Source organism: Phyllobates terribilis, unplaced genomic scaffold (genome assembly GCF_046119375.1).
Source record: "Phyllobates terribilis strain yellow unplaced genomic scaffold, ASM4611937v1 Scaffold_2__4_contigs__length_985480577, whole genome shotgun sequence".
Taxonomy (NCBI): domain Eukaryota; kingdom Metazoa; phylum Chordata; class Amphibia; order Anura; family Dendrobatidae; genus Phyllobates; species Phyllobates terribilis.
This window is the reverse complement of record NW_027362762.1, coordinates 801,833,705-801,856,155: the sequence shown is the minus strand read 5'-3', so window position 1 is coordinate 801,856,155 and position 22,451 is coordinate 801,833,705. Positions and strand designations below refer to the sequence as shown.

At 39.9% G+C, this 22,451-nt stretch overlaps 1 protein-coding gene across 1 annotated transcript in view; it reads right to left on the bottom strand.

Moving 5' to 3' along the window:
- Positions 1-123: 123 nt before the first annotated feature.
- The window catches only part of SMS (spermine synthase), a 208,845-nt gene continuing 186,517 nt past the window's right edge, over positions 124-22,451 (bottom strand). Inside the window, exon 11 of the mRNA XM_073667504.1 lies at positions 124-5,384. Within this exon, the coding sequence (XP_073523605.1) occupies positions 5,345-5,384 (40 nt within the window). The 3' untranslated portion in view covers positions 124-5,344. The remainder of the gene's footprint in view (positions 5,385-22,451) is intronic.

Sequence of the window (22,451 nt, the reverse complement as noted above, 5' to 3'; positions counted from 1 at the left end):
CTGTGAAGATAAGGAGTATAGTGGGAAGGAGGCCTGAATTCTGTAAGTACTTTTGTTTATTAAGAAATAATGCCACTACGTTTCTCTTTATTTTTAAAAAAAGACTCAATAAGATCACCTAGATGCATTTAATAAGACTGTACCTTTATTTAAACACAGGTACTACATGGTGCAGCAGATGCAAGGCAAGCAATCCTCTTACAAAAGTCAAATCATTAACAATCAAGTTCTTCTTTATGCATCACATTTCCAGATGGAAGCAGGTTTGTAGTGCAAACAATAAAAAAAGCATATCAACCAGTACTTTACATCTGTTTGTACCCGTGGTGAACGTTTATGTCCAGCGGTGCGGTGCCAAACAGATCAACAAGAGTTGTCAATAGATCTCAGTCTAAATGGGTTTTAAAAGCAAATTTCCGTGGCATCTGAAATCATAATAAATCGTCAGCACCAACAAAGGACAGCCTTCTTATCCAAGAGTCTTCTCCGCTGCAGTGATTTCTCTGGAGACCCGACATCCTACTGAAGGAATAACTTCTCACAATACAAACACACCAAAACTAGGACTCTAAGGAGGACTCCATGTCTGGACCGGTTACACAATGTTTTAGTTCTTCTAGTCATCTACAAGTTCAGTGGAACCATTGTTCAATAAATCATTTTTTATATGAGCAAAGTAACACAACTGAGGAAAATAAAACAAACATGCACATAAAAGCTTGGAGATACAAGTAAATACACCACACGGTTGACATGTCTATTCATATCAGGGCCCATTTCAGAAAACTAGCACAGAGGAATCCTGGTGGTGTGGCCCATGGGAACCAGTAGGCTTATAGATTTATTTTTTTGTCTTTATTCTGATGTTCGATTATTATTGGTTGCTATGGGAGTCCCTTCCAGTTTTCCATAGCACCATTTTTACAAATATGCCACAACATCTTTAATCAAGTAGTTGGTAATATATATGCTACTGAACTTCCATTGTCTGGAAGTAGAGACACAGCCGAGTATGGAGACTTATTTTAGGCAATGCACCATTGGAAAAAAATGTATGAAAATTGCCTCATTTGCAGGAGGAAGAAAACTATGTCTTACAAGTTAACCAAAGCCACCAGAAGAAAGACAGACCTATTTCTAACTTCTGTTTTTGGAACTTTGTGCCTCATCATGAAGCTTCATCTAAGGCACCTCATACAGCAAACCGGTACACTGCACTGCAATGATGCGGGGCAAAAACCCAGATCTGGTTGTCTAGAGATAGGTTTTCTTCCATCAGGTTCGGATCACATGAGATAGTTTACTTCTTCCTGGAGAAGAAGTAATTTACACACAAATTATTTAAACTGAATTGGTCACCAGGTTTTTGTTATGTAATATGAAAGCACCATAATGTAGGAGCAGAGACCCTGATTAAAGTGATGTGCCACTTACTGGGATGTGTTTTGCTGTTACAATACAATTAGTGTTTTTTCAGCAGGAGATTATCACTATAGGATAAGTGATCTCGTGCCTGCTAGTCCAACCATCCCTCACTACTCATTAACAGCTGTCACTATACAATGTACACAGAAAGCTGCTAATTAGTGGTGTGGATGGGGTTACAACATTCTGAGCCTTGCTAAATCTGCAACAGACAACACTGTAATTCTATTATAACTGCTGCATCCGGTAAACTAAGTGATACATTGTTGGAATCCGGGGTTCTTCCCCTACATCATGCTGCTGTCAGATTACATTGCAAAAACCTACTAACATATTCCCTTTAAGAAAATATACATTGTGGTGTCGCCACATTTTATGGCTTGAGACATACCTTACTTTCAGATCCACTAATTATCAACTTTGGACCAATGAACATACATGCAGATCATAGAAATGAGTGCTGATCAGCTGCTGTTCAAGAGCATACTAATAGGAACAAGATGGGGAAATCAATGTGGCCGTAACTTTTTTTTTTCTTCACAGATCTTACAAAATAATAGCTTTATCCTCAGACATCAGTAAAATAAGGAGGAAATCTGTTAGTTATATGTATTAAATAAAATCCATAGACAGAGAATGTGGGAAAGTATCTTTTTTTTTCAATTAATATCATTCACATCTGTGACTAAAATAAAAGAACTCCAGTGTGCTTTCCTCACCAGTAGTTTATAACACATAGGGTATCTGTCATAACAGGTAAATATTTTACTAAAAAAAAAATCTAATTTCTGTATATTACTTAAATCCATCAGTACAACAAGGTCATGTTCAAATTCATAGTCAGAATTTAGTGCAAAACGACGCTAAATAAAGTAAATGTGCCGAGTTTTTGTTCAAAGTATCTTCATCTGTATACTTCATTCTCCGCATGGTCAAGTGAAACTGCATTTTTTAATATACATATATATATATATATATACATATATCTCTTTTTTTGCTTTGCTACTTTTCTGTTTCTGTGTTCTGGCAGACACACTTCCTACATGAGAAAACAGTCACTATTTTAACAGCAAGTTCTAAGATGTAGATTCTACCATATTGTACATGCAATTGATGCAGATAATAAATAGCCATCAATGTACTGAATGGAGAAGCTAATTTATAATCATTTAGCATCTAACAGTCTAAAGGCAAAAAATGTCCAGCAGAATATAGGCCATTTGTACTTGTCACCATTTGAGAAATAAAACGTCAGGATTTAAGCCCCAAATCACAACGTGGCTCAGACCTTGTACAGTGGCACAAGATAGACAATCTATCTATATCTATATATATATCTATATATAGATATATATATATATAGTGCTTTGTCATGGCACTGTATTCTCTCAGAATATATGCCCGTAGGGAAGAATATTTATAAGATAGGGCATGTGATACATCATGACACTTTTTTTCTTTTTGCGTCGATTCATATAGAGTATGTTGATATTCTTCCAAATAAAATGCAAAGGACTTCATGTCCAGTATGGGCCCATAACAATCATGTGCATGAGGCCTAAAATTAAAGGGAATCTGTCAGGAGGATTTTTTACCTAAAAATAAAGGTATAGTGGTATAGGTGCTGCTATCTTGAGTAAATCAGTAAGCTTCTTGCAGAATTCCACTCTGCCAAATATGCCGTTGAAGGTGTATGCAAAATTAGCTGCAAATGCATCGGGGCATATCAAATAATTTCCAGCTCTCCGGCCCTCAATCCTTATTTCCCATCTGGCCAGACAGGTCAGTCTAACTTCTGTCAACTGCTGTCCCTCACAGAGATCTCATGTAAGGGCCAGTAGTAACTGGGGTCAGTATCGGTGCACAAGATCTTGGTGAGGGCCAAAGAGCTGGGAATAAGGAGCGAGGGCCAGAGAGCTGGGAATAAGGAGCGAGGGCCAGAGGGCCGGGAATAAGGAGTGAGTGCCAGAGAGCTGGGAATAAGGAGTGAGGGCAGAGAGCTGGGAATAAGGAGCGAGGGCCAGAGGGCTGGGAATAAGGAGCGAGGGCCAGAGAGCTGGGAATAAGGAGCGAGGGCCAGAGAGCTGGGAATAAGGAGCGAGGGCCAGAGAGCTGGGAATAAGGAGCGAGGGCCAAAGAACTGGGAATAAGGAGCGAGGGCCAAAGAACTGGGAATAAGGAGCGAGGGCCAAAGAACTGGGAATAAGGAGCGAGGGCCAGAGAGCTGGGAATAAGGAGCGAGGGCCAGAGAGCTGGGAATAAGGAGTGAGGGCCAGAGAGCTGGGAATAAGGAGCGAGGGCCAGAGAGCTGGGAATAAGGAGCGAGGGCCAGAGAGCTGGGAATAAGGAGCGAGGGCCAGAGAGCTGGGAATAAGGAGCGAGGGCCAGAGAGCTGGGAATAAGGAGCGAGGGCCAGAGAGCTGGGAATAAGGAGCGAGGGCCAGAGAGCTGGGAATAAGGAGCGAGGGCCAGAGAGCTGGGAATAAGGAGTGAGGGCCAGAGAGCTGGGAATAAGGAGCGAGGGCCAGAGAGCTGGGAATAAGGAGCGAGGGCCAGAGAGCTGGGAATAAGGAGTGAGAGCCAGAGAGCTGGGAGAGCTTTGACACGCCCTAATGCACTTGCAGCTAATTTGCACAGAACTTCAACAATGACAGATCTCTCAGCAATGACAGAGCAGATTTCTACAAGAAATGTATCAATTTACACCGGGTAACAACAAATATAGAACCATACATCTAGTCTTAGGTAGAAATTAGTCCCAATATGTTGCCTTTAAGTGTGACAATATTTGTAATACAGAATTGTATTGCTTTATCTGGTTCTCTGTGGCCTTCGGCTAAAGCTCAACTTCTCAGGACGTCATTAGGAAAAGACCTCAAATGGAAGCACCACTTGCTCAACTTGTATAAAGTGTGCAATACTAAGCTTGTAAAACATAGCAAAAAAACCAACACATAAAAAAAATATATAGGAAAAATAGCATTGGTGACCACCTGTTACACAATGCTATTTAGAAGCTCATTGTGTTGCTGTCAAAAAGGGATGTATCCAATATGCATTACTCAGTGATATACCACTAAGGTCCATGTGCTGACTGATCTGCGGGATAACTTACCCTGCAAGATCCCAGAACAACTCCCTTAGTAATTTTGCTTGAGATCTTCAAACGTTGAAAATATATATCATGTATATAGTAGATTTCTGGTTTTAACATTTCTATTGCAGAAATCAATATCTATTTTAGAAGGAAGAAGAAAGTCCCTTTAAAAATAAAAATGATGCAGTTGATACCATACTGGTATAAACAATGCATAATGGGGCCAAAATACACCTGGTAAGCGGAGGCCTTGTGGGGAACGCCACGATTTTATGGGTTATAAAGCTGAAATAAACCAGTGTCAGACCATGCTGAGTTGAATTAGGTGCCCACCAATGCTATAATCCCTGTTCTTAGAATAACATGAGGAATATTGTGGACGCAGAACAAACAACTTCTCTCCATGTATATAAAGATAATATATACACAATGACACTACTAAAGACCTGCTGAAAATACTAGGGGTCTAATGACACACAAATCTTAAAAAAAAAGTCACATTCTTTAGGTTCAGTGCATTAAGCAGCGTACAGCTTGCTGACAATCTCCAAGTTGACTTTTCAATAAAAAGAAATGAAAAAAAAAAAAAACACAAAACACAATACAAGATTAAAGTAACATCATACCAGTTCATAAAAAATTATTTTTAAAGTCACTCTTTGTCAAACTTAAATAGTATCTTAAATTGCCACATATACTTGTACTAATCCTTCTTAAGATTATCTACAGAGTATAACTTAAGGTTTTCACAATGCCCGCATGCAGCAGGTGCTAAGCCTAATATGCTCCATGCAGCGTGGAAGAGTTTGATCTATACGATGCTCAGGAATTGCTTTTCTTCCATATACTGTAAAACACCCATCTGGAGGAGAAGATTCATTAAGGAGAATAGAGGATGATATTGAACAGACACAGACAGATAACGTGTACAGGGTCATATTCTTAGAACACCAGGACATTCCAATAGGAAAAAGACATTTTACTTAATGCTGAAAGGATATTGCATACTCACCTAGTATTACAGAGAAATAACAAACGCATTCACATTCTGGTCTTCACATCCGTATATGTAGAGATCCATGAATTAAGTTCATTTGTGATATCACTGGACAGTAAGTGATGGAAAGCAGACCCATGACTAGTTTTCCTAATTCTATTAAAAGCAACTCCTATACAATAAGAGAAAACACCCTCCATATATTATAATATATATTTACTGTATTCTTATGCAAGTACAAGACAGAAAATAATAAAATAAAATAGACACATACACAGTGTGTGCACAATTCATTTGTATCTGTGTATGCTCGTATTCTATTATTGTCTGTCTTGTATTTGCATATGAATAAAGTAAATTATTTTTATAATGTATGGAGTGGTGTTTTATTGTATAAAAGTTGCAGAAGTTCAACACCCAACGATGACTATAGAAGCTCTCCCATTAAGTTTTTTTTTCTAAATCTGTGTATATGTGTATGTAGTATGCGTAAATTAATATAATCACCTAACACTGTTATCCAGCGCCATTCCGCTCATCCTTAATGATGTCACAGCGCAGAGCACACGGCGACCCGGAGAGTCTGAAAAGCAATGACGTCACTCAGAAGAGGAGCGCAACGGCGCTGGACAACAAAGAAGGTGGGGGCTGGTGAGTATATTAATACACACACATGCATAGATGAGTATATTAATACACACACTACACTACACACACATATGCATAGGTGAGTATATTATAACACACACTACACTACACACACATATGCATAGGTGAGTATATTATAACACACACTACACTACACACACATATGCATAGGTGAGTATATTAATACACACACTACACTACACACACATATGCATAGGTGAGTATATTATAACACACACTACACTACACACACATGCATAGGTGAGTATATTATAACACACACTACACTACACACACATATGCATAGGTGAGTATATTATAACACACACTACACTACACACACATATGCATAGGTGAGTATATTGTAACACACACTACACTACACTACACACACATATGCATAGGTGAGTATATTGTAACACAGACTAAATTACACACACATATGCCTAGGTGAGTATATTAATACACACACTACACACACACACATGCATAGGTGAGTATATTGTAACACACAGACTACACTACACACACATATGCATAGGTTTAGTGAAAAAAATAACTTAATGGGAGTGCTCTAGAGTGCCGTACTATAGGTTTACATTAGGTCTATTAACAGTTGCAACAAGACCTGTAATTCATACACATACTGGAATGAAATAAAACAGTGGCGTGTAAACCAGCAGATTTTTATCACTTATGGGGGATGTCCAACATTTATCCCACAGGATAATAAGGTTCCTGTGTCATATGTTTGAACAGAGCGGTGGTTAGGCATGTGCGCTGTTGCTTCATGAATTGTCTATAAGAGTGATGAAGATAGCCCAGTTTTGTACTTCGCTATCCCAACCAGTCTCATAGACAATGAATGGAGAGGCAGCACATGTGCCTCACCACCGCTACATTTAAGTGTGCAACACAAGTTCTTGGTTCTTGTGTGTCACGGTTTCATCACTGACTGTGGTCTATGGACGCTGTGAGTCACAGCTCAGCTGCCCTATGGGATGTGATGTGTGGTGGACTGTCGGTTTTGAGAGTGAAAGTCCAGTCTTCCAATCTGATTCTGGGGCGTGCTGGGCTATCAGCATTTTGATTGACTGCCCTGCTGCTCAATCTGGTGTAGCCTGCAGGTGTTTCCCCAGGTGCCTCCTGTACTCAATGATTTGCAAGCTTTATAGCTTGCTTGCTATGAGCAGCACATTGTCAGTTGTAGCTTAGCTTAGTTAGGTGTGTATGTTTGCTCTGTGTCTGACTTTTTCATCTTGTTTTTGGACCTTGGATTTGTCATGACTATTTGCTTGGATTATCCTTTCTGTTTTTGACATCTCATAAATGTGACGCTGAGTCACTACTCACGTGCAAACCGTGAAACAGAGTAGTCAGGAGGTCCGAGGTCAGATACCAGGAAGGATCGTTGTACATAGGGGTTAGACAAAAGCGTGGTCAGAAAACAGTTAGGGGTCAAATGTCAGGAGGGTATGTCAAGACAAGGGAGTACAACAAACGGATAGTCAGGGGCCAAATCTGGGGTCAGATATCTGAAGTCAAAAGCAAAAGGGATAATCCACACGAATAGTCACAACAAATCCGAGGTCCAGCAACGAGATCAAAAAGTCAGACACAGAGCAAGCACACACACCAAACTAAGCAAATCTACAACTGACCATGTGTTGCCCGCAGCAAGCCAGCTAATATCATTGAGGAAAGGAGGCACCTGGGGAAATGCCCGTAGGCCAGACCAGATTGACAGCCCTGCCGCTCAATCAAAATCCTGACAGCCCAGCACGTCCCAGGATCAGATTGGACGACTGGACTGTCACTCACTAAACTGACAGTCCACCACACTCCAGATCCCATAGGGCAGCTGAGCTGTCACTTACAGCATCACAAGGCCACTGTCAGTGGTGAAACAGTGACATCTTGATTGGGGGTCCCAACAATAAGACATTGATCTCCTATCCTTTGGGCAAATGTTTCCATGCAATTGTGGGATAACCCTTTTAACCATAAGTTTCTAAAATATTTTAGATCTCCTAATTATAAAAAGTTATATTACCCTCATAAAGATCAAGCACCATAAATTTATGGTGCTTGGTCATGGGGTTTAATTACATGCCACTGTACATTTTTGGTACGGGATTAAAGCTTCTGCAATCCGGCGAGAGCAAATAAAATTGCCGGCCCTCAGACACAGCTGGGAAACCTGAGAAGTAGACAGAAAGTGGGTCATCGCCGCTTATGTCTTCTCTTTTGCTTATACTGAATCCAGTGATCACTTGATTGCAGAATGTCTGCCCAGCTCAGAAGTGACTTATGTCACTGAAGTGGGCTATTTTTCCCATCGGGTGAAATAATTTAGTTTTATTTAAAAAACAAATACCCCCTCTCCAAAAAAAAAAAAAAAAAAAAGATTACAAATAAATAATTATAGAAATTACATGGTAATTTGAAAGCACATCAAGATAGCGCGAAAAGATGATACAATTTCTCCTGCATAAAACAAGGGCTCATACATCCTCATCATTGAAGTAATATAAAAAAAATTATGGCTGCTCAAATGTGAAGAGGCAAATATAAAAATAATGGCAGGTCATGAAGACCATTTTCAGGACTGGCCGTTGAAGGTTAAACAAGTCATCTACAATCCGACTCTAATTTCATAATGAGTGATACTTTATTTCTATAAAGCCAGAGAACTCCTTTACTGGAGACTTATTACATACTGATTATTTTCATTCTTTTAATTCCCAGGATCGACTAAAAACTGGACTTTCGAAGTGGTACTACTCTACTTAGAAAATAATAATTCTAGTAAAATCTATTTTGCCATGGCCATGGCGGTGTTGAGACATCCTTGAGAGTGGACAGTCCATAAATAATGTGTTGAGGATAGTACATGAATGAATGAACAAGGTTTCTGTAAAGGCGAAGGGCTCATGTCTGTCGCAATCAGAACAAAATGGACATGATGAATGGCCTATGTCCATATTATTCAATACTACCTATTTTGCTGTCACTCTGTCATACTTATCATTGCCTAGTCACGGTCGTTTGTTCTCATGTTGAACCATATTTAGACTAATACAGGAATTTGTAACACTAGGTTAGTCCTTCAACAATAAACAGATTGAGACAGACCAAGGAGAGGAAGAAAAAAAACAAACAAGCAATATATTTCTGCCAAGGCAAAAAGTATTACCAAGAATAGCTGCAGAGCGCTGTCCTACCCACATAGGCAGAAACAACTACAATGGAAAAGACACCTAGAATTCTGGCAATAACCCAGCAGAGCGTTTATATCAGTATTCAGTGTAAGCAATTTACCTAGATGTGTGGGACAACTAAAAGCATCCTTTATAGTTTTTTTTTGCCCCAACTGCAAGGTAACTTCAAATTTGAAACCAGGTCTTGACCCTAGTAAACTTGATTTCTCGCAGGAATTTTACTTCATTGTCTTAGTTATTATTATTTTTATCTTCAAATAAACATAAAAATTACTAAAAAAATCCCTCCTATAATATACTTCTTGGTGTCACAGCCAGTTTTGACCTTATAACAGGCTATTTTTTTTCTTTTTTTATTGTCAATTACCAGGAAGCGTATTTTTTATATTATTTCGGGGACAGTCATATGAGGGCATGTTTTTTTCGGAAATACTTCTGTTTGCCAGTGGAATTAGTCTGGTGTACAATCGTGGCCAAAAGTTTTGACAATGACACAAACATTGGTTTTCACTAATGATGGGCAAGCGTTCTCGTTTAATCCTTTAAATGACCCGCTCGGGTACTCGCCGAGTAGTTTCGGCATGCTCGGCATTTCAGTTTCAGCCTCAGCGGCTGCATGTGTCGTGGCTGTTACACAGCTGTGACACGTGTGGACTGCCTGTTTGTGAGGCTGAGAGAAGAGATATACTGCAGGACAGGCTGTATACAAGGGGCTGAAAGGAAACATATACTGCAGGAGGGGATCTGTATAAAGAGGCTGAGAAAATAGATATACTGCAGGATAGGCTGTTTACAGGGGGCTGAAAGTAGAGATAAACGTCAGGAGAGGATCTGTATAAAGAGGCTGAGAGGAGAGATATACTGCAGGAGGGGGCTCTGTATGCAGTGGACAGAAAGGAGGACATACTGCAGGATATGAGCTTTTTGTCTCTGGCTGCCAAGAGACCAGTGAGAGCGGCATTTACAGTTTCACAAAATTAATCTGTCAGAAAAAGACAAAAAACACAGCTCTACACTGTTGTGGAGAAGTGAAGTGCAGGAGGGTTGATGACTGAAATGGTGACTGCCTCTATAATTTTCTGAGCACTCCTCCCAACAGCCTAAGCCTTTTTTTAATTTGGATCCTAACTGTCCTTTCAATTTTTAGGCTTTTAGCGAGGGAGAGGCATGTTTGATAAATATTAGGTTGATGGTCTCATCAAAAAAAGGTCACAGGTCACCTTGTCATGGGTGGTGGGCTCTCATGAACTGGCCAATTTGTGCATCAAGTACCTTCATTTTATAAGTACATTCTATATAACAAAGCAGTCAGAATTTCACATACCGTATTTAACCCCTTTACCATCTTGGGTGTTTCTGTTTTTGCGTTTTCGTTTTTTGCTCCCCTTCTTCCCACACCCATAACTTTATTATTTTTAAGTCAATATAGCCAAGTGAGTTTTTTTTTTTTTGCGGGACGAGTTGTAATTTTGAACGACATCATTGGTTTTACCATATTGTGTACTGGAAAATGGGGAAAAAAATTCAAAGTGTGGTGAAATTGCAAAAAAATGCAATTCCACAGTGGTTTTTTTTTTTACCATGTCCACTAGATGCTATAACTGACCTACCAATATCATTCTCCAGGTCATTACGAGTTCGTAGACACCAAACATGTATAGGTTATTTTTTATTTAATTGGTGAAAAAAAAATCCAAACTTGGCAAAAAAAAAAAAGTCGCCATATTCCGAGACCCGTAGTGTCTCCATTTTTCGGGATCTGGGGCAGGGTGAGGGCTTATTTTTTGAGCGCCGAACTGATGTTTTTATTGATACCATTTTGGGGTAGATACAATCTTTTGATCGCCCGTTATTGCATTTTATTGCAATGTTGCGGCGACCAAAAAAGTAATTTTTGCATTTCGATTATTTTTCTCGTTATGCCGTTTACAGAATGGATTAATTTTTTTTATATATTGATAGATCGGGCGATTCTGAACGCAGCAATACCAAATATGTGTATATTTGATTTTTTTTTTCTTGCTTTATTTTGAATGAGGCAAAAGGGGGATGATTTGAACTGTTATATTTTTTTAATATTTTTAAAAACATTATTCTTTACTTTTCACATGCTTCAATAGTCTCCATGGGAGACTAGAAGCTGCGATCATCCGAAAGCCTGTGCTACACACAACAGGGCTTCAGCTGTGTGTAGCAGAAATGCGCACTTGCTATGAGTGCCGACCGCTGGGTGGCGCTCATAGCATCCCTGCAAAGACAACCGCAGGAATCTCCTGCAGACCCCGGGTTGTCATGCCAACCCACGGTCATGTGACATGGGCGCCGATGGGCGGGATTAGTGGCGTGCTTCCGGCGCGTGATTGTTAAATGCCGCTGTCAGAGTTTGACAGTGGTGTTGAACATGTTAACAGCCGTGGGTGGATCGTGATTCCACCCGCGGCAGTTAGTGGCACGTGTCAGCTGTACACATTAGCAGTCATGTGCCGGAAAACATGCGGGCTCCGGCGCTGGGATACAACCAGTACTCATACATCCAAGGTCATAAAGGGGTTAATGCTTGTATACATCTTAGCGCTTACAGAGTGCGGCTGTATTCCTTTGTTTGAATATATAGAATTATATTTTTTACAATACTCACTACAGAATTGAACATGTGATCCTTTCAAAATACAATGTACAACTTAAGTAGTACAGTGCATCATCTAACCTGTCAGTGGTTGACTGACAGAATTCTCAGAGCCCGCCGCAGTGGGATCTGATAGACTGAGGTTTATGGTCAACACTGAGGCCATTATTAAGAATCCTTGTTTCCATAGCAACTGACAGCACCCTTCACTACAGACAATAACATCTTAGGGGTTAAATTGTTGCGATTGAAACCAGCATTGGTCTGAGAACACGCTGCAGGAGCATAGCAGTTTGTAAGAGCCGGATCCTGCTGTGAATAGCACAAGCACAACGCCTGAGCCCGTGTCCTCCCTGTGACGTAACTGTACGTCAGATCGCAGTAAAGCATTTGCAATCTTGACATATGAACGTCATTTTGATAGCAGGGATTTAAATAAGAATAAATATAAATCTTCTCTGTGTGTCTTCAGGAGAACAGCAATATACCCCCTGCTGTTTACCAGCCAGAAAGTGAAGTGATAAACAAGGGGTTGTCCAAGTGTTACAAAATCTGGTTGGATACATGACAAAATACCAAAAAAATACAAGTTTTTTTTTCTGTCTCTTCAGTAGTTATGCTACAGTGGGGTCCTCTGCCAGTTTTGGCTTATAGGTTTATATAGCAATAACAATGACATGCTGGGCTCAACATACCCCAAAATATGTGGCTACACATTACTAGCTTTGAAAAAAAAAAATAAATAAACATAATTTCACAATACTCTGTCACGAGATACATATATTATAAGTCTATGTGTAGTCAGTCAATGGTTGTAATTTAAACTGCAACCCACCAAGGGTTTCGCTACAATGCTGTGCTCTAGCTTGGAATCTGTATCATGGCAAATTGGAGTCCTCGAAGAGTTAGGCTGTGTGCCCACTATGCGTTTTTTAAGCGTTTCCGCAGCGGCAATTCTGCTGCAGAAACGCTTAAAAAACGCTTGGTAGAAGGTCTGCCATGTTCCCCAATGATAATCCGCATGTGCTGTGCACATGCTGCGGAAATTTCCGCTGTGGATTATCATTGCGGAAAATTCGGCAGCACTACCAATTATTTTGCGGAATCCGGCGTTTTCGCCGCCATTGACTTGCATTGGAACACATGACATCCGCATCACTACATGTGCACATGCGGATATCATGCGGTTCAATGTGCGGATGGTACCCGGGTTTGGAGAAGAGGAGACTCTCCTCCAGACCGGGGTACCATAATACCTATAAAAAAAAGAATAAAATAAAAAATATACATTATACTCACCTTCTGATGGCCCCCGGTGTCCTTATCTGATCCGTCCTGGCTTGCCGGCAGCTCGCGGTGGTCTAAAAGGACCTGCCATGACGTAATTTAGTCATGTGGCGGTCGCGTGACCCGTCACATGGCTAAATGACGTCATGGCAGGTCCTTTTAGACCACCGCGAGCTTCCGGCAAGCCAGGACGGATCGGATAAGGACACTGAGGGCCATCAGAAGGTAAGTATAATATTTATTTTTTACCGTCACACTATATAAATCCATGCCGGTTGCATGGATTTACACTGTGTTCCAAATTATTATGCAAATAATATTTTCACAGATTTTCCCAAATTACCTATATGAATTGCAGTCATTGTTATTTTCCAGTCAAATAACTATTAGAGTACAATTGAAAGGTTTTTGTACAAACTGCCTATGATAACAGTATATTTTTAAAAAAATAAAAAACTGAAACTGCACTCAAAATGCATGTTCCAAATTATTATGCACAGCAGAGTTTTCAACCTTTTCATTTTAATAAAGAACAAAAAAATGGTCATTTTTGAAATTATAAGCATTAGCAGGTTATTACAAACAGGGTCGGACTGGGGTGTCTGGGGCCCACAGGGAGAACTGACTCTAGGGGACCACCTACAGCCATATGCAAATATCTGTTATCCGCTATCCCTGTTATAGTGGAGCATTGACTGGCGGCTCCTGCACATCTACTGTGCACCACTATAACTGGGATGTACAATTACGGTAGTTTGCATTAAAGGGCTTCTTTGGTTAAAACAAGTTATCACCGATCCATGGGATCCACAGGATCGGTGATCACTTATTGATCGTTTGGGTCCGAACATTGGAAAACGCGCCTATCAGAAGAATGGGGAAGTTTTATCCCTGACAGGACACTTATCCCCATTTTAAAATGCAGCTTCCAAAAAAGAGCAGCGCTCACAGTCACTGAGGGAATGACTGGATGAGTGGTCGCATCTCACATGCCGCTCCAGTCTAATGGGGAAAAAAGCTCCACATTCTGCCGATTGTGTCCCAGCAGTCAGACCCCCACCAATCAATATCATCACTGATCCTGTGGAGAGGTGATTACTTGTTTTCACCAGAGAACCCCTGTAAGGGCATCTCTGCCGCTTTGGTCCAAGTATTTAATCTCTAAGGCTGCGGCCCCACTATCAGTATTTGGTCAGTATTTTTTCTCAGGAGTGGGAGCCGAAACCAGGTGAGGAACAATCAGAGAAAAGGTATAATAGAAACAAGTCACCAATTCTGTATTTATCACCCACTCCTGGTTTTGGCAGCTAATCCTGAGAAAAAATGCTGACCGAATACTGATGGTGGGGCTGTGGCCTAATGGAAAAAAATCTTTTCCTAGTTAATATCAGCAAGAACAAAATGACTGCCATACACAACACAGTCCACTATATCAACACCAATAATACCACATACAAAAGAGACAAATATCGCCACACCATGACTAGATCACATATTACCACCACATAGTGACCGAATAATACTACATACAAGGAACAAATACGGCCACACCATGACCAGACCACATATTACCACCCCAAAGTGACCAAATACTACAATACTGATCATGAATACAAACCACAATACTAACAACACTGTTATTACCACCAGTGACATTATACACAGGAGCTCTGTATATAGTGTCAGTGTACAGGTAATACAGGGATCACCAGTGACATTATACACAGGAGCTCTGTATATAGTGTACAGTGTACAGGTAATACAGTGACCACCAGTGACATTATACACTGGAGCTCAGTATATAGTGTCAGTGTACAGGTAATACAGGGTTCACCAGTGACATTATACACAGGAGCTCTGTATAGAGTGTCAGTGTACAGGTAATACAGTGATCACCAGTGACATTATACACTGGAGCTCTGTATTTAGTGTACAGGTATTACAGTGGTCACCAGTGACATTATACACAGGAGCTCTGTATATAGTGTACAGGTAATACAGTGGTCACCAGTGACATTATACACAGGAGCTCTGTACATAGTGTATAGTGCACAGGTAATACAGTGGTCACCAGTGACATTATACACAGGAGCTCTGTATATAGTGTACAGATAATACAGTGGTCACCAGTGACATTATACACAGGAGCTCTGTATATAGTGTACAGGTAATACAGTGGTCACCAGTGACATTATACACAGGAGCTCTGTATATATTGCACAGGTAATACAGTGGTCACCAGTGACATTATACACAGGAGCTCTGTATATAGTGTACAGATAATACAGTGGTCACCAGTGACATTATACACAGGAGCTCTGTATATAGTGTACAGGTAATACAGTGGTCACCAGTGACATTATACACAGGAGCTCTGTATATAGTGTATAGTGTACAGGTAATACAGGGATCACCAGTGACATTATACACAGGAGCTCTGTATATAGTGTCAGTGTACAGGTAATACAGTGATCACCAGTGACATTATACACTGGAGCTCTGTATATAGTGCACAGGTAATACAGTGGTCACAAGTGACATTATTCACAGAAGCTCTGTATATAGTGTATACATAATATAGTGATCACCAGTGACATACACAGGAGTTCTGTATATACTATATACACACGTGGTGAGAATTGTTGGTACCCCTCGTTTAATGAAAGAAAAACCCACAATGGTCACAGAAATAACTTGAATCTGACAAAAGTAATAATAAATTAAAAATCTATGAAAATGAACAAATGAAAGTCAGACATTGCTTTTCTGCTTCCACTGAATTTAAAAAAAAAATTAAACTCATGAAATCGGCCTGGACAGAAATGATGGTACCCCTGAAAATAATGTGACAAAAGGGACATGTTAAATAAAGTTGTGTCCACTAATTAGCATCACAGGTGTCTACAATCTTGTAATCAGTCAGTGGGCCTGTATATAGGGCTACAGATACTCACTGTGCTATATATAGGGCTGCAGATACTCACTGTGCCTGTATACAGGGCTACAGATACTCACTGTGCCTGTATATAGGGTTACAGATACTCACTGTGCCTGTATATAGAGTTACAGATACTCACTGTGCCTGTACATAGGGTTACAGATACTCACTGTGCTTGTATATAGGGCTACAGATACTCACTGTGCTTGTATATAGGGCTACAGATACTCACTGTGCTGTATATAGGGCTACAGATACTCACTGTGCCTGTATATAAGGCTACAGATACTCACTGTGTTGTTTGGTGACATGGTGTGTACCACACTCAACATGGACCAGAAGAAGCAAAGGAAAGAGTTGTCTCAGGAAAGAAAATTATAGAAAAGCATGTTAAAAGGTAAAGGTTATAAGACCATCTCCAAGCAGCTTGATGTTTCTGTGACTACAGGTGCACATATTATTCAGAAATTTAAGATCCATGGGACTGTAGCCAACCTCCCTGGACGTGGGTGCAGGAGGAAAATTGATGACAAATCAAAGAGACGGATAATATGAATGGTAACAAAAGAGCCCAGAATAACTTCTAAAGAGATTAAAGGTGAACTTCAAGCTCAAGGAACATCAGTGTCAGATCGTACTATCCACCGTTGTTTGATCCAAAGTGAACTTCATGTAAGACGACCAAGGAGAACACCATTGTTGAAAAAAAAAATAGTAAAAAAGCCAGACTGGAATTTGCCAAACTACATGTTGACAAGCCACAAAGCTTCTGGGAGAATGTACTATGGACAGATGAGACAAAAATTGAAGTTTTTGGCAAGGCACATCAGCTCTATGTTCACAGATGGAAAAATGAAGCATATCAAGAAAAGAACACTGTCCCTACTGTGAAACATGGTGGAGGCTCTGTTATGTTCTGGGGCTGCTTTGCTGCACCTGGCACAGGGTGTCTTGAATCTGTGCAGGGTACAATGAAATCTCAAGACTATCAAGGGATTCTAGAGAGAAATGTGCTGCCCAGTGTCAGAAAGCTTGGTCTCAGTCGCAGGTCTAGCAACAGGATAATGACCCAAAACACACAGCTAAAAACACCCAAGAATGGCTAAGAGGAAAACATTGGACTATTCTGAAGTGGCCTTCTATGAGCCCTGACCTAAATCCTATGGAGCATCTTTGGAAAGAGCTGAAACATTCTGGAAAAGGCAACCTTCAAACACGAGACAACTGGAGCAGTTTGCTCATGAGGAGTCGGCCAAAATACCTGTCGAGAGGCGCAGAAGTCTCATTGACAGTTACAGGAATCGTTTGATTGCAGTGATTGCCTCAAAAGGTTCAACAAAATATTAAGTTAAGAAGAAGAGCCATCATTTCTGTCCAGGCCGATTTCATGAGGTTAATTTTTTTTTAAATTCTGTGGAAGCAGAAAATCAATGTCTGACCTTCATCTCTTCATTTTCAAAAATTTGTAATTTATCAGATTGAAGTTATTTCTGTGACCATTGTGGGTTTTTCTTTCATTAAACGAGGAGTGCCAACAATTTTGACCACGTGTGTAGTGTAAGTGTACATGTAATACACTGATGTCTCTAGGTGAAGTCCTTCATCTTCGCTTTTCTTCTTCATCTGGCACAGACAGCCATCACTTCTTCCAGCCAGGAATCATCTCTGCAGAAAATAACACACAGTTATTAATAACTGATCTCTTCTAGAGAATATTCCCACTCCCCCCCCCCCGACCTCTACACTACACCAGTTGAAGAAAAAAAGCAACATAGTGCCATCCTGCACAGTAACAGGACCCCTCTTTTGTCCCATCCCATGGAAAACAATTTCCTAAAAAGTAAATTATATTACAGAAGTAATAATGTAATAATAATTGGAATCTAAAGTAATAATGTTCCCCACTGGTCACCATAAACTAATAAAGTCTCATGCAGCACATAACACATCTGCATCTCTGGCTGCTGTGGGCATAAAAGGGGACAAACTTATGGTGTGGCCCCCATGCTCCCCTGACCTCTACCCCATTGAGAACCTCTGGAGCATCATCAAAAGGAGTGTCTATGATGGCAGGAGGCAGTTCACATCTAAGCAACAGCTCTGGGAGGGTATTCTGTCCTCATGCAAAACAATTGAAGTAGAAACCATCCAAAACCTGACAAATTCAATGGACGAGAGAGTTCAGAAGCTCCTTTCGAACAAGGGGTCCTATGTGCAAATGTAACATCATCTAGAATAAAGTTTTGAGTTGAAAACTGTTTGATTTCAGTTTGTAATAACCTGCTAATGCTTATAATTTCAAAAATGACCATTTTTTTGTTTTTTATTAAAATGAAAAGGTTGAAAACTCTGCTGTGCATAATAATTTGGAACATGCATTTTGAGTGCAGTTTGAGTTTTTTATTTTTTAAAAAATATACTGTTATCATAGGCAGTTTGTACAAAAACCTTTCAATTGTACTCTAATAGTTATTTGACTGGAAAATTACAATGACTGCAATTCATATAGGTAATTTGGGAAAATCTGAGAAAATATTATTTGCATAATAATTTGGAACACAGTGTATATAGTGTGACCAAGTTGTCAAGCACTTTCCAAGTGATGGTAAAATCGCTTGGAAAGCGCTTGACAACTCGCATGTGGAAATGCATGTGAAGAACGCTTCACTTCTGCTTGTCCCTGGCAGGAAAAACGCATGTAAAATCCGCATGTACAATCCGCATGTACAATCTGCATGTACAATCCGCATGCGTTTTTTTCTGCCAGGGATATGCAGAAACGCTCAGGAAAAATCCGAGCATTTCTGCATCGTGGGCACATAGCCTTATTCCCACCTCATGGCCGAGATGGGAATAACAGCTTCAAGGTGCCGGCCATCAGAGGCAGTTATCCGAAAACACTGCGCACAGCTGCGCTATACTGTTTACGTAACGCCTATAAAAATGATTGGGAGTTACAGAAACAATGTAGCAAAGATAGCTATGCTATTGCCGCAACTCCTGAGAAGTGACACAGTGTACCTAGCTCTGTGATTTCTGAATCCTCCATTCATTTCTATGGGAGTTATGCATACAGTGTAGTGCAGCTGTGCTCAGCTATTTTTGTAGTCCTACTCCTGTCGGCCAAGAAAGTAGATACACTGGAAAGACAATTGAGCGCAAAATAGGACTTTAACTGGTTAAAATAAATGCAAAATAAAAGCGATTTTACGCTCACCTTAATAAGTTGCAACCTGCAACTATATGAAAGCATATACCAGCTGCTGCACAACCGAGGATCAATAGACCAAACCTGGATGAAATACGTTTGAACTCCTTATTACTCCTGTTGGCCGGCACCTACAGTTGTGCTCAAAAGTTTACATACCCTGGCAGAATTGTTCCTTTCTTGGCCTTGTTTCAGAGAATATGAATGATAATGATTGTTTTTTTACAGAGCCCCTGATTTTCCATTTGGTACACTGCTGACTGGCATTATCAATTCCTTGGATATTTTTTTGTATCCCTTTCCTGTGTTATACAGTTCAACTACCTTTTCCCGTAGATCCGTTCACAATTATTTTGCTTTCCCCATGACTCACAATCCAGAAACATCAGTGGCTAGATGAAAGATGCAAGAGTCTGTCTGGATCCCAGAATCACACTCAGCTTTTATGCACACACAATGATTACAAGCAAATAGGTCACAGGTGAGGATGTTACCTTTAGTAGCCATTCAAACCCATTTGTGTCAAATTCTGTGCTTGTTATCAGGCCAAAATCACCAGGGAATGTGAACTTTTGATCAGGGTCATTTGGATGTTTTTGGTTGTCATTAAGATTTAAAAAGAGAAAACACAGTAGTTTGACAATAAATGGCTTCACCCAACCAATAACCATGAGTGGAGAAAAAGTTTTTTTGTTATCTCTGAATCTTTGTTATTCTCTGAAACAAGGCCAAGAAAGGAAAAATTCTGCCGGGGTATGTAAACTTTTGAGCACAACTGTAAAAGCCGTTATTTCCATCTAAGCCATGAAATGCTGTAATGGAAATAGTCCCGTAACCAATCTGTAGTCTATAGCCTGATTTCTCTATGCTACCAATTGAACATTACAGCATCTCAGAGATTTCTGAAATGTTCAAACTCATTTCTTATAGAAAAAATGAAAATGTATGCCTAGCAAAAAATCTGTGCAATGATGTTGAGTAAAGATTGTTAAATCTTTGCAATAAAAAAATGGAAGCATCAATCGATCCGGCTTAAGGGTAAAAGTTATTTCAGGCTTTATTGGACATTTAAGAAATAGGAAAACATCCAGCTGACGCGCTTCCGACGTCCCCAGTGTCCTTAATCACAGGCAATGATCATGGATTCTACAGCTGCTTTCTATTGCTCAAGTGGATTTTTAGATTTGTTCTAATAAAGCTTGGAATAACTTTTACCCCGTTAACTGGATTAAATGTTGATGCTTCCAGTTAAATCGTGTCTGAGATATTTGGAGGGTAGCACAAAAAGGCATTTTATATGCTTCTTGCACTATGTTAATGGTCTATATTCCACAGACAAATGCCAAATATCCCTGGGAGTTCTGCACCGCAGTGATCATTCATTCATCATGTAAGAAATTGCAGAGGATTAAACCGACCTAAACTTCCGAGACAGAAGTTATCTGATACATTTAAAACATTTCAGCTCCGCAGAAATCCAAAAATGGGCTTCCTTGGCTTTCAGACATGCTCTCATTGGTACCCTGTCTGTAAATTTCTGTGCCATCCTGTGCATCTCAATGAAATAGCTGTATCCTTAAGACAAATCCTGACTCAAGCTATCGTCTATAGGAAATGGATGATAAATAGATTTTACAAGTTGCTTATTTTATTTACTGCAATGAAAATGCAGCAACAGATGGAAACTGAAGGCAAAATTCCGTTACAAACCCATGAGTAGGATCTGACAATCCCTGTATATTTATAAAATAAACTATATACATAAAAAATGTAACACTAAAATGCTATGAACATAACCTAAGCATGTGGAATTTACATAGGTGCTCCCTGCCTATTGTAACCATAATTGAGTGAGTTTATGGCCCATAGAATGACAGATGAGTGCCCTAGATTCTCTAAAAACATACAAAGGGCAAGACATTACTCAAAGCTACAAAAAACAATGACTATAAAAAGCAAAATGATAACAACTGAGTGAAAAGAAAACTTATGAGCATGCGAGTATGTTACATGATTTCTCTCATCTGTTGCAGAGATGCTCAGCCAGGCACATGTTATCCAGATGTTCTGCTTCTGCACTTTCTAGGTCAGTGGTAGTTTGATAAACTTCACAGTTTCAGGGAACATTCTTGGTAACATCAACATAGACTTTATAGAAAAAAAAAAAAAGATGGTATCATTTGCTTCAAGAAAAGTACCGTATGTTTGATTCTCCAGCACATACAGTACAGACCAAAAGTTTGGACACACCTTCTCATTTAAAGATTTTTCTGTATTTTCATGACTAAGGCATCTAAACTATGAATTAACACATGTTGAATTATATACGTAACAAAAAAGTAGCTCATCAAGAGAAAGCCAAGAGTGTGCAAAGCAGTCATCAAAGCAAAAGGTGGCTACTTTGAAGAACCTAGAATATAAGACATATTTTCAGTTGTTTCACACTTTTTTGTTAAGTATATAATTCCACATGTGTTAATTCATAGTTTTGATGCCTTCAGTGTGAATGTACAATTTTCATAGTCATGAAAATACAGAAAAATCTTTAAATGAGGTGTGTCCAAACTTTTGGTCTGTACTGTATATGAACACTCAAAACAAGGAACGTATCATTCCCTTTACACCAGGGGTCCCCACCGTGTCTCAGGAGCCACGTGTGACCCGTGATGAGTGGTTCGTGGCTGTCTACCAGCTTGGTACATTGGCACCAGGTCTAGCAAACAGCTATGAAGGGAAGGTATCCAGATGGTGACTTTTGTGAGTAGCCCCGTACAGAACAACAGATCTGGATGTGTACATACTTGGCTTGGGGTATGAGAGACAAGTTAAGTGTTAAACTGGACATAAGATGATACTGCCTTTTACAGGAGGCACTTAAAGCCGGATGCGATAGTGTGGTGAGGGGAGTGCTTGGTGCGAGAATACCAAAGGTGGGAACCCCTGGATCTAGGTATACTGCCTTCGTGTGATGTCTATAGGGAAGCATTGGCTGTCGCTATACCAG